A 13,811-nucleotide genomic window follows, 5' to 3' on the forward strand; every position below is an offset into this window, starting at 1 on the left:
TTTTGAAATACAGTATAGAGGAGTGAGCTTCGTAAATTTCTGAAAATTTGGTAAAGTTAAATAAGGGTAAAAATATTATCTTAAAATGTATATTTAAAAAAACACACTCGTAATGCCCCAATACTTCTTTAATATATGTAAGGATGTAAAGTATCTAGATTATTACATTTCATAATCTATTAAATTGAATATTAATTATTTTTGAAGATTTATAATTTTATTTCATTACCTAGATATGGCTTTTAAATAAAACATACCTAGAATATACCAGCAATGTATATGATACTGAAATCTTCAGGAGACATTATTAATATGATTATCTATAATTATTAAGCTGAAGCTTAAACATTCGCACACCATTGCTGTTGGAACTAAATTTGTGCAACTGATTTTTATTTTATTTCTGTTGGCATTTATTAAAACCTTATTTCGATTGACATAATCGCTTTTAAGGAAACGCAAATCTTCGTCACAACACTATATTTATTAAAATTAAAGCACAAGAATTAAAATAAAACTTTGGATGATGCTCATTTAAAAAAAAGCCTTTGAAAGCCAACGATTACTTATTTGCCATCTCCACCTCCATCTCCATGCTTCTTTTCTTCGTGGTGAATCTTAATTTCTACTTTGGTCGGATGATAAGCCTTCAAATGTTGGTTTTGGTAAGATTCAGCCTTATGACCTGGAGCAGCTTCAGTTTCCATTACATTTACAGCAACCATAGCAACAAGCATAACAAAAACAAACTAAAAAAAAATGTTGTATTGTCACTTTTGTTAAATGTCCGAACTTTAAAGAACTTACCATTCTCAGCTTGAACATGATTGTTTAGTTTTATAGCTTTAGATACACCAAAGTAGACAAATTAAATTGAACTGATGCTTTTCATTTAATTTAATCGCTATTTTATATAAATCAGATATCCCTGCTACCAAGAATATCTAGTATGTTTTAACAACACCCTTTCAAAGTTAACCAGTCAAAAAAACCTATTGAAATTAGCAAATTTGTTTACTAATTAGCCTAAAATATACATAATATATGTTTAATTTAGCAGGTCTATGTTAATATTTGCTCTCGTTACATGCATCATTGAATTTTAGATTAAATTAATCCAAATGCATTTTATTAATCTAGTTGGCCGGTATTTGAGAGGCCAAAGTCATAATAATTGTTAAAATTTAATTTAAAAAAGGTTACATTTTCTTTATAAAATCGTATATTTAATTTACAAGCATACATTTGTAAATTTTTACCCCTAAATAATATACCCTAACCCTTAAATTAAATCCTTTGCCGCACAACATGATCAAATATGATACAAAGCTCGTACAATTTGGAGTAAATGCGTTTTCGAGAGGTATTTTGCCCTTAAAAAAAATCATTATGTTAAAACGCCAATAATGTAATAGTATTAGACACATATCACAATGCTACATACTAAGTAATACACGAAGACATAAATCAGAACAAAAATAATAAAATAAATGTACCAGATCATCACAAAATAATTAGAACACAATTAAACTTTTTTGAATTAGTGATAAGTCAGTGAATCTTTGTAAGTATAGTATATCTGAAGTCAATAAAGTTATTGTTTAGTTCAACAACTTCTTTCATTGATTTCAGATAAGATTTTTAATTTTTTAGTCAAAACTTTAAATACAAATAAATCAGCCACATCTTGACATACAATTTTTGCAAACAGATGATAATAAAAAAAATTTTTAAAAAATCTATATACTTTGTAACCAAATATGAATAGCTCATTTAAATTTAAAAATCGTGACACACTATAAAAATTCAAAAATTATTAATTTAATTTTAAACTTAGCCTGTTATTATTGATGATAGAATTAAAATTACCTGGAGTACTCATGGGATCAGGATTAATAATTTTTCTATCGAATCGATTTTGAAAAAGTAAACCTTTCTGAGGATGTTGCAAAACCTTATAATTACATGAATCGTTCGAAACCACATCACCTGATTTCCAGTGATAGAATCCCAGATCCGATTTTTTAGGCATTAAAATCTTCTTACCTAAAAAAACAAAGAATAAGTTAGCTCCCCAAGAGCTCCCTTAAAAATATTAATATTACCAGCAAATATAGGCTTCCAATCTTCATTAGTAAGTCTTTCAGTATAGTCAATATATCCAGATATTTCTATACCAGCATTGGTAAAGGCTCTTAAAAAAACAATAGTCGAAAGAACCCCTATTCTGTTAGCCCTCTCCCTAATACCAAAATCAAAGTGAATATTAATATTAATATTTTATTTATGTACCTTAAAATATACCTAGCAGATAGTTCCTTAATGAAATGATCTGCATCTGGAGCAACTAGACCTTCACTGGATAACTCGTAAGCTTTGTAAGGAGGATAAAGGTAGTTTAGAACAGCTGCAAGTCTTTTTTCAAATTGTTTTCTACTAAGGGTTTCTCCAGAGCTTCTGTATCCTTAACGATTTGAAAGTCTATTGTAAATTTAATTAAAAAAGCCATAATTATGTTTACCTAAATTTGCAATAGTTCTAGCAACATCCACGCTTTGCAAGTAACACGCATCCTGAGAAGTAGCTAGCGAGTCTAAATATTCTTCGTAACAATTAAATCTTAGCAGCGTTCGATCTGCTTCGATTTGGGGTGTTGCTTTAAAGAAATACCTCGCTGCCATGATCGTAAGACATAAAGTATCACAGGATTCACTTTAAAAAAATTGCTGATAATATTTTACATTGTTTGTCAATGGCAATTATAACTATTTTGACACGTTAATGACTAGTTTCTAAGGTAATAGGTAAATGGGTGGATTTGTTTTTCAATAGTGCAATTTGTAGAATAAACTGGATAGTGTTCAGAGAAAAGATTACACATGTAAGAAAATCAATAACAGCTAGTGAAGAACCTTTGGTGCTTAAGCAAAGATCTGGTTTAGATATCAATATTCTATCCCAGAAGAGGGCCACTCCTTGGGTTGATGAAGCCACAAAATTTATGAAAAGTGTAAAAGCTCTTTAGGCTTTTCTGGCAGATACTACAAGTGCTTTGAAAAAGAAAAGTGCCTAATTTTATCTTTTAAAACTGTAGATTTTAAACATGATTTTAATTCGTACTATGAAAGCTCTAAGATCAAGTAAAAGTTACACAATATTAAACCCAAGTTGAAAATTGATATCCGCAATCTCCTTATATAATGTGACGTCTCTTTCAGAATATCTCATACACATTCGTTTATAAGATAATAAATTTAAAAGAAAAATCTGATAGATTAATAGATCTACTTAGACGAACAGTTTAAACAGACTAAAAGTAAAAAAAAAAAATTTGTTTACATGATTGCACCAGTAGTACACTCGATCGTCTATTCTCTCTATAAACCTTTTTAGTTCAGAAGGACTGTAAAATAAAAATAAGCATCTTACTATAAAAAGTTTTAAATATAATTAAATTAGTCAATTATTTAAAGTACACAATAATTATTTATAACATAACATTTTTCAAAAATGGTGATATTCAAGTCCGTGATGATTATAATGTCCTAACAAGTGTCCAAAATCCTTGTGATGATGTTTGGGATAGTGAATAACTGGAACAGCCTGCTTGGTAACAACTGGAATCACTTGCTTTGTTACTATAACTTTCTTAGTAACAACTGGTACTAGTTCTTTCGTAATATAGGGATGTAGTGGTGGCTCATGAAAAACAAATCCACTTACAGCTGATATCAGTACTAAAAATAGGGCAAACTTTGCTAGTGCACTCATTGTTACTACGAATTGAAAATATACCTTGTATTGATAATTTTTTAAAAAATTATATCTTTTTATACTCAATTTTGGCACATTATGTAACTGTTAAAAACCAAGTGTTTCAAGACCAAGGTCGTGACTTTTAAATGTGGTTAAAAAAAAAGAGATTTTTCCTTGCTTGGAATTTTTATGCTTGAAGAATTATGACCACAATTATTGTTACTTAATCTATAATACCTGAGCAAATAAAATATCGTTCCTTAGCTTGCATTTATTGTAATTTTCCGAACAATCTTGCGGTCAAATATTATTACAAAAGTTATGCCTAAAAGAAAATACGTTATATAGATTTTTACGTTAATAATCTAATAAACTAGGCAAACTTAATGAATATGATGAAACCGTACGTGAATATATAAAAAATATTGTTAAAGTAATATGTATATACAACGTGTTGTGGTGTAAGCTCCTGTTTTGGAGTCGTATTGAGTGATTTGGATCCAGAAATAAAAGAAATACTGGATGTTAGAAGTTGATAATCTGTGTTGTGCTTGTGAATAGTAAGGATTGCTGATTTAACTAGCTATAATTTTGTTTAAAGATAAAATTACATAAAATCGTTGTTTTACAACGTTGCTAACGCATTTCTTAAAAAGTTTTTACAACTATGGAAGTGATGCAATGCGGGTTTTGTACCCAAGCTTGTTATTCTAAGGAAACTAAGACACTTTTGTTTGGATGTGCATGTGACAATTGCGGAAAGGTTTCTTGTAGCGATTGTAGTAAAATATCCTCGCAAGAGATTAGATGTGCAATCGCTAAAACTAGAACCGTCTTGATATGGTCCAAGGATTGCATAGATAACTTTACTAAATTCACTTCTGAAGGCAATTTAAATAATTCTGGAATCCTGATCATTGTTTGCGCGGTCCTCTTCTATGATATTTGTTAGAGCTGGGTCGATGGCATTTTATAACAAATCTAAGTACATATCGCCTGTTAAATTTCCAGGGATGAAAAAAGAGCCTACAATGGAATTTCCTAAAATACCAGCCCATACAACTTCTGGGGTGTTGTATGTAAGTTTCGTAGAAAATCCTTGGATTGTTGTCAGCCCAATAACGGCAATTGTGGCGATTCACTAAACCATTTAGCAAGAAAGAACACTCGTGCGGAAAATACACATTAAATATGAAATTATTATTGTTTAACGCTCGCTCACTCATAACTTCGCAAAACTGCAAGCGATGATCAAAGTCGTCTTCATTCATTCACATTTGCTTCATTCTTGCACTAAGCGAATTTTATAGGGATGGAACTTGTATTTCTTCAATACCCTGTGGACACTTATTCGAGACACACCCATTGCAATGGCCAATTGTCTTGTTCTTAGCGTACTATCTATTGCAACTTTCCCCAATACTGCAATCTCAATAGCTTCATGAAACTATGCATTTTCAATATTCCTCTTTCTGTTATCAACTGAACCTGTTTCGCGAAACTTTGCAACCAATTCTCGGACAATTTTTCCAGAGAGATATTTCTCAGGATGCCGTTCATTAAATAAATCCGCGACCCGATTTCCACACTCATTGTTTTTAAAAAAAAAGCTCAATAATCTCTACTCTTTCTGCAATTGAGTACACCATAATTGATGATAAATTTAAAGGTTCAACAAGTTTTAAACACTTTAACCACAAAACAGGTATCTAGCACAACTACTTGACCTGATTTAAAGGTGAAAAAAGAAACCGGATATTTTTAAAGATGTGTTCTATATTCACTCTGGGTTCAGTCTTACTCTCTCAATAAATTTTAATGATATCGTCACACATTATAGTTCAACTTTCAAGGGCCCATATTTCTTGAACGAGTGACTCGATTTTTAAAAACTAAGCAGCGTTTTTTAGGGAATGGCAAGACCTTTCTAAGGATGTATCACTTGACTCCCCGTCCTATTTGGAAAAAATTAGGAGTTAATAATTTGACATAATAAATTATGTCAAAAGTTGTCCCCCTGACAAATATACTTGACGTATTTTTGGATTTTGCCGAAAAGTTTTTTCCTACCCTGTAATGCCTTGGGGTACGTTTTCGATGGGCCACCCTGTATTTATTAAGTTCGTAGTGTAATGCGGTAACAACGGCAACTCCGGTGCAGTTTTCACGTACTGTGAGTCTGCGTCATTGCAGGTGGGATGAGACATGCAGTGTTGTTTTGCTTCTCTCTTATAAATCTTTCTAATCTAATAAAATCTTTATGTTAATACTGACAGCTTTGTAGTACTTTTGAGATCTGTCGTCGTTCAAACATTAACCTCAAAAAATGGGCGAGATTTACTGGCTTCGCCATTTTCATTATCCACCTAAGAGAGACAGTAATTAAGTTAGTAACACGTGACATTAATGCGAATTAGCAGCTTATGCGAATTAGAACAAAAACGCATTGGATGTGTTTACACACCGGTTTTAAGAAGATGCTTTAACGATGACGTTAACCAGTTGTTCTTTATTGTCCTAACCTAAATAATTCATTGATACATTACTAAGATTGAAGATAAGGCATACCACAACAAAATCAAAGTGACAATTTTTTCTCCCTGTTTTTGTTAGTTGGCAACGCTGAAAATTAATGCGAATTTGGATCTTCTCACATATATACCGAACATTAATGCGCATTACAGGGAGATCATCCAAATATTTAAAACGTTTTAAGTTAATGCGAATTAGGACGCCTAAAACGGTTTACGAGTGTCTACACATGCGTTTTATCTTAATTCGTATTTCACTAATACGCATTAGCGATTACGTGTAAACACGGTAAGTAATTATTGGAGCAATGTAGGAAATTTGGTTGTTTCTTCAAATAATTTAAATTAATGTAAGATAAATGTATTGGTCCCTTTAAGGAAACTACTCCAATGTTAATGTTAGCTTGTTGGTTTTAATCTGTAAACCCACATTGATGAGTTTCTTCTTTATAGAGTCATGATGAAGAGACCTATTTATTTTCTTATTTTGACAGCATCTCATATAAGGGTATTTGAAAAGGTAGGTAGAGGCAAGAATACTTGGAAGTTCTTTAAAGTCGCACCCGTCCTAAGAAGCTTTAGTTAGCTTTACCTTTAGTTGGTTTCCAAAATAAAGATTAGCAGGTCAGATATAGTTTGTTTTTAATAATAATATGAAATCTAAGATTTTCAGTATAGAAGTCTTTTGTTAAATGACTTGCACAGAAGTAGGGTAGTGTCTGGCGTATTAAAAGTTAACTCTAGGATGTAATTTAGTGACTAGACTTAAACTCATAGAGATTCTTACCTAAGATTTTAGTTAATGATTTTCTTTTCATAGTTATCGATGTACATAAGACTACTTTTTTCTTTTAGGGCTAACATTTTCCTAACTTTTAGGTTCTATGGAGATTTCTCAACCTGATGTTTTGGAAAATATATCAGGATATCTTATTGCAACAAGAGCATCCTTAAATTATTCCTCAGAACAAAATAGAAATTTTGATTATTTTAGCTAGCTAGATCGCCTAATTTTAGGAATGATTAAATAATAAAGAACAATAATTTAGTAATTTCAGAATTTTTTTACCAAAAAATATGTCGATCCTGGACATATTATTTACATATACCTCTTAAGAAAGTGGAAGTAATTTTTTTTCTGAAATTTTTTGTGTAAAATAGTTGTCAATATAAAATGTTACACATTAATAAAATTAAAAAGGTTTAAATAATACTAACTACACTTAGCAATAAATCATTTTATTAAAATTAATTAAATGTGTAAATTAGTCTTTTTTAAAAACTTCATTAAAAAAAATAACTTTACAATAAATGGCGAGTACTAAAAACACAAAAATATTGCTTTTGAAATCACAATTTATTAATACAAAAATATATATAATCTATAATATTTACATCGCAGTTTGTCATGCTATTATCTCATATTTTTAAAATCTTTTATTAAAATTACTTTAACAGTTTGGAAGTACATTTTTTTTAATCAGGACTTTATGCATAATATAATTTATGCCAATAAAATTTAAAAAATCATGTAAAATTGTTGTAGGAACTTTGAATGTACTGCCAAACTGTCTAAAATAAATATTTATATTAATGCAAATAAGGATAAGGAGCAGCAATTAATGGACTTTTAATAATAGTGGGAGCAGGAGCATAATGCACAGGAGCGGCGATTAAGGGTGCTGCTTTGATAACAGGTGCGGCGACTACTGGAGTTTTGACTACTATTGGCACGTGAGCAGAAGAGATCTACATAAAGTTAAAAAAACCAAAGTCGCATTTTTGTTTAAAAATATTAATTCTTTTACCTGTACGCTATTTTGGTACGATGTTGCCACAGGTACGTGTGCTTTTATAATAGGGGCGGCTACTATAGGAGCATGATAAGCTAAAGGTTCTCCTAAGTATCCAGCGCTAGCCAGACAGAAAAGAGCAGATAATGCAATAGCCTAAAAAATATGATAATATAGGTAACATTTTTAAAAAAAAGTTTTTTTTAATATAATTTAAATAATACTTACAATTTTGAACATTTTGTTTAGTAATAGTCACAATACCGTTTAATAGGAAACAATAGACAATGTAGAAAAGTAAAGTGACAGCCGTTTTTATACCCCATCAAGTAAAGGCGAAAAAATCGGGGCCCATTGAATTGACCAAGAGAGGAAAACGCAACGGACAGGTCAATGTCGTGACGTAAAGGTACTTTACAAATGTAGTCGTCTTACCTAATTTTTTCTGCAACGCCGTATATTATTGTGCGTGATATACTTTATTGCATTACGGATTTTTCAGTCTTAAGTGCTCCAGCATTTATAATAAATATTTTATTTCCTTGTCGTATGTGAAAAATTAGTTAAATATAAAGCAAACTAAAATTATATACAAAGTGTTCCGCGGCCAAATTTCATGACGTCGTTTGTCATTGAAAAATATAAAAAAGGCCTATACATGAACCCAATAATACAGAATCTTTAAAATACAGGGTGTAATTATCTAATTATCTTAAATTATTTGTAGTCTATACTGTGGGCTTAATAACTTAGTTATAAGTATCAATTACTGGACATGACAAATTTTAAGAAAATACAGGGAAAATTATAAAGTATTTACAATAATTATAAAAAAAAAACATTTTTTTTTCAGAATTTAACACACTATATCTTGGAAACTACTTATTTTCAAATACAGTTTATAGAACTTCTTTAATATTTTTAATGCAGTCCGGGCCGCTGAAGTTTTTGGAATACCTTGTAAGATTTGATGAATATATCTAAACTAATAGTATTTTGTAGTACAACGAATATGTTATATATACAGGGTGGGGAGTCTAACTGGAATAAATTTGCTAGCACTCTTGAAGAAAATATGAAAAAAAAACGCAAAAGCAAGACGCTATTTCGAGAAACTTTGACACTGAGTCAAAGTTGTCAAATCTCCAGGACATGTATGAAATCCTTAGACAAAAACCACCCTCGATAACCCAGGATACAAAAGTGGATATTCTACAGAGTTTTGAAAAATCATTTATCATTAAAACAAAGTTGTAAAAATTTAGTTGTAAAAAGTCAGCAGGAAGAAGAGCCTTTAAAATGAAAGCAGTTTATGAGCTGCTAAAGGACGATAATAGTATCAGAAATTTTTCAATTTAAAACATTAAAAAAAACTTTGATTTTCTTAACTCAAAAAATTGACCAGATGTCATTTTGAAAATTTGTACACATATTCCATGGACAATTTTGTTGAATACCTATTTCAGCGTTTTGCCAAATTCGTAAAAAAAATAATACAATTTTTTTTCTCGAAAATATTGATTTTTTTGAATATTTATTAGACACAAAGTTCATAAAACAAAAAATTGACCAGATGTCATTTTAAAACTTTGTACACATATTCCATGGAAAATTTTGTTAAACACCTATTTCAGCGTTTTTCAAAATTCGTACAAGAATTTGGAAGAAAAAAATTCAAAAATATTGTTTTTTTTTTAAATCTTTATTCGACACAAAGTTCATAACTTAAAAAATTGAACAGATGTCATTTTGAAAATTTGTACACATATTCCATGGTCAATTTTGTTGAATACTTATTTCAGCGTTTTTCAAAATTCAAACAAGAATTTGAGAAAAATTTTTTTTTAAAAATATTGAATTTTTTTTATATTTATTCGACACAAAGTTCATAACTCAAAAAATTGAACAGAGGTCAAGATAGACAATCAGAGGTCATGTTGATTCTAGCAGCACTACACAGGTGCAGATCAGCTTTTGCACCATGAAGAGAGATTGTTAAGCTGGAATGGATATATAAAGTTTATTGGTTGGAGGTGTGCGTATTCACCATTATTAAAAAGTCCTAGTAAAAAAGATACAACTTTATAAAAATATTTTATTGGTTCACCTTGAAAGTACAGTTCGGGGCTTTTAAATTTACATATGTATATTTTAGTGGACAATTTTCTCTTATATTTTGAAATATTACTAAAAATTTTATACTTCTGATTCTTGATAATATTGTAGTACTGGTAGTCTTAATGAAAAGAACTCCAAGTGATGTAATAAATAGTTATAACCTGAAATATCTAGACCAATAGACCGTAAAAATGCACATTTTTAATCGTGCTGTACTTAGCTTTTAAATCGCATTCAAGATCATGACTTTCGTTAAACTAGTTCCTTAAATAATGGTCGATTTGTCATGTGATAATCTTCTGGTCTTTGCATTTTGTAATGGTTTTGTATACTGAAAATAAAAAATAAATCATTTTGAAGGCCTTTTTTTATACCGTAAATGTCTAATAACTACTATTTATAGACAAAGATAATGTATCTTACTACGCTAGAGAAGTACCTACACGCTAATAATGGCCTTATAAATAAAAGGAAATGTTGATACAGTGACCTTTTGTTAGATTTTCTTCTGATTGAACATCACGATTCATCTGTTTACATCCGATGTATAAGTAATTGTATGTAATGTTCCAAGGTAATTATTGCAAATGTGTTTGTTTAAGCTTATGGCTTAGTTTCCTTTTAAATTTTTATATGTACTAACTCAATAAAGATTTATAAGACCTAGTTTATAATTAAATGTCTGCTGCATGGGCCAGAAGAACCATTATCTGCACTTAATGGTATCGGTAATTGTAGGTGTTATCTAGTCTTTATTACCGATTGATCACTTACACCTTGTCTGCCTTGCGAAATTTTTAAAATACGAGTTCACATTTAGTAACAGGTCATATACACGGTGAGTCTCCAGGAATTGTAGCGATTGTCTGTGGATAAACTATGATTAGGAAAAATCTGAAATGTTGATAGTATACTAAAGTCGATCATAGTAGGCTCAACTTCGTTATTTTAAGTGGAACGCTCTATGAATTTCACATTTTTTAATTCTCCATCAGAATCTAAATATTTTGGTGTATAATGTCCGATACCTCTTTAAGTCTTACCATTTTGACATATTTATGTTTTTGTGTCAAAAATTACATTTGCAGAACCTGAAATATAACCGCCTCTATCATTATATTTTGATACGGCTCCTTGTAAATGCAATGAAATTTCGATAATTATTAATAAAGGTGGTCAAATAACAAAAAAATAAATGAAGTTTAATAAGCAGTCTAAAGTATCTTTTTCAAATGAAATGCCCGATTTTTATTATATTTAATTAAATTAAAATAGGAATAACTTTGTGAAGGAATCTCCTATTCCTAAAATTTGTACTTTTTAAAATATTTGCGACATGTCTTATATTTGCGACCTTAATAAAAACTTTCCCAAATTTGGATACATTTTCAACTTTAAACTGAATTATCTTTAAAACGTGGCAATAAGTTAACAGTATTATAAAGCAGACAATTAGTCAATAGTAACATATTGAGATCAAACTTAAAAAATATACGTTTTATTTGCCAATATTAAATTAAACAATAATTTTCATTTGGCTAGCATTAGTGACGTTAAAGTAAAATTGTTTTACAATTCCACGAATTCGGGGCATTTCAATTAAGATTAAGCCTCAACTAACTAAAATAATTAATTAATTGATTTTGATTAAGTTAAAATTTATTTTACAATTCCAGGCACTTTTTTGAGATTTTTTAAATTTTAGGCATTTAAATTAAAAATATATTTTAACTATTTGAAATAATTAAATAATTAATTTTTAATTGACGTTTAAGTTAAAAGTTATTTTGTAATTCCAGCCTGTTGACTTTTTTGAGGTTTTTTAAATCTCAAACATTTTAATTAAGATTATCAATCCACTGTCTGAAATAGTTAATTAATTAATTAATGACGTTAAAGTCAACATTGTTTTACAATCCCAGATGGTTGAAAATCTTAATTGAGAATAAACCACAACTGCCTGAAATAATTAATAGTAATTTTTAATTAACGTTTAAGTTAAGACTTATTTTAAGGTCTTTTGGAGCAGTATTCACCTACATAGGAATTTTTCCTAAATTTTATATAAGGTCAAAGAAAAATATAAGTTAAATAAAATGAAGTGATGAAATAAAAGAATATGAATGTTTTATATAGTGCTATTTTATTTAAATAGATGCTTAAAATGCTTTCTATTTGGCGCTAAACAAAAATAATAATATTTTTTAAACTCATTTTTAACATTCCCTGGAAATAGATGCACACTTTGTAATAAATCCGTTGTCAAAGATAATTAAGTACTTTACACTGAATTATTATTTTTTTCAGAAAATCAGTTGAATATTCAGGGGGCTAGGGACGAAGCTATGACTCACTATGTTCTTCCCGTGAGGTATTTTTTACATGATGCGTTTCCAGATCAGTGGATTGCGAGAAGAGGTCCCATGGAATGGCCGGCGACATCACCAGATCTAACACCCCTCGACTTTTTTCTCTGGGGTCATTTAAAAACTGCTGTGTTTAAAACGCAATCAGTCATGATCTTCGGCATCGGATTATTACAGAATGAGCATCTGTTCCAAGAGAACTGTTTCAAAATGTGAGAAATGAGTTTAAAAATAGGTTACACTTTTGTTTAGCCCAAAAAGGAATGCATTTTGAGTACCTTATTATATAAAATAACGCTTATACTACACTTTGTTTTATTTAACTTATACGTTTCTTTGACCCTGTATAAAATTTTGGAAAATTTCTGGTGCGCGTAAATACTATACACTTTAATTTAAGGTATCACGAAGAGGGTGGTGCCATTTAAAATTTTGAGGTTGGGGAGCATCGAGCCCAAGGGGTGACTCGCCCTATAACCAAAGTGGTTGTAGTTCCCCCTATCTGTATAACAATTGTACTAAATTGCGCTTTTCTAACTTTTTTAGTTTCAGAAATATTTGCATTGAAAGTTTTCAACTTGATACCCTGTATGTGAGAAGAAAGACGGCTGAATGTGTTGGTCAATAATCCCGGAGGTTTTCTGCAATACATTCGTTACTGTAATAAATTTTAGTTAATTTTAACCAATATGTTTTTACGCTTTTTACTATATTAAGTTTTAGTTTAAAAGAACATCGAAATCTTAAAAAAATATTTTTTTAACTTATTCATATAATATGGTTTGCTTAAATTGAAACTCAACTTTCCAATGTAAATTAATAATAAATAGTTCCGCGTTATTTAGTGAAGATGTATATAAATTGATATTAATTCTTGGCTCCACTTAATGAAGCAAATGATTTTATTTCTTTTGTTTTTTTACGCTGCAACTTTCTGATGTATCAAGAGATCTATCGTATAAAGTAATTAGGAGAATCTAAACACAGAATAGCTAATTTAAATTAGTAATCACTCAGAGCAATAAAAAAACTTATAAAGGAAATATAATAAACCAGTGCATTTAAAGAATATCGTAATTATGTAAACTTACGTAATTATGTCATAGGAGAGACATAATTCAAAAAAGTAGTCCATTTTTCTCAAAGAGACCTCTTAATAATAAAAATTTAGAGATTGGAGGGACACAAAGTCAATGGTCTCTTGGTTTATGTTTTTTTTTTTTTTTTTTTAACGATTACACGTGTTT

At 29.8% G+C, this 13,811-nt stretch overlaps 2 protein-coding genes across 2 annotated transcripts; both read right to left on the bottom strand.

Annotated features, from left to right (window-relative positions):
* Window positions 1–465: 465 nt before the first annotated feature.
* LOC126739364 (cilia- and flagella-associated protein 299-like) lies at window positions 466–2,791 on the bottom strand. Its single transcript, XM_050445011.1, has 6 exons — window positions 2,522–2,791; window positions 2,305–2,464; window positions 2,106–2,242; window positions 1,870–2,046; window positions 808–1,373; window positions 466–749 (listed from the first exon to the last, which is right to left on the bottom strand). The coding sequence occupies exons 1-5, from the start codon at window positions 2,679–2,681 to the stop codon at window positions 1,288–1,290; spliced, it is 720 nt and encodes a 239-aa protein (XP_050300968.1). The 5' UTR covers window positions 2,682–2,791; the 3' UTR covers window positions 466–749; window positions 808–1,287.
* Window positions 2,792–7,625: 4,834 nt separating this feature from the next.
* On the bottom strand, window positions 7,626–8,466 carry LOC126739112 (cuticle protein 70, isoforms A and B-like). The gene is made up of 3 exons (XM_050444643.1): window positions 8,309–8,466; window positions 8,096–8,236; window positions 7,626–8,036 (listed from the first exon to the last, which is right to left on the bottom strand). The coding sequence occupies exons 1-3, from the start codon at window positions 8,318–8,320 to the stop codon at window positions 7,878–7,880; spliced, it is 312 nt and encodes a 103-aa protein (XP_050300600.1). The 5' UTR covers window positions 8,321–8,466; the 3' UTR covers window positions 7,626–7,877.
* Between the last annotated feature and the right edge of the window lie 5,345 nt (window positions 8,467–13,811).

Source organism: Anthonomus grandis, chromosome 8, assembly GCF_022605725.1.
Source record: "Anthonomus grandis grandis chromosome 8, icAntGran1.3, whole genome shotgun sequence".
Taxonomy (NCBI): Eukaryota; Metazoa; Arthropoda; class Insecta; order Coleoptera; family Curculionidae; genus Anthonomus; species Anthonomus grandis.

Coding starts and splice junctions, on each gene's coding strand:
- LOC126739364 (XM_050445011.1), bottom strand. CDS start 2,681: ATGGCAGCGAGGTATTTCTTTAAAGCAACACCCCAAATCGAAGCAGAT. Junction 2,465..2,521: donor TAGAACTATTGCAAATTTAG/GTAAACATAATT, acceptor CAAATCGTTAAG/GATACAGAAGCTCTGGAGAA. Junction 2,047..2,105: donor TTGGAAGCCTATATTTGCTG/GTAATATTAATA, acceptor TTGTTTTTTTAG/GTAAGAAGATTTTAATGCCT.
- LOC126739112 (XM_050444643.1), bottom strand. Junction 8,037..8,095: donor CGTACCAAAATAGCGTACAG/GTAAAAGAATTA, acceptor AACTTTATGTAG/ATCTCTTCTGCTCACGTGCC.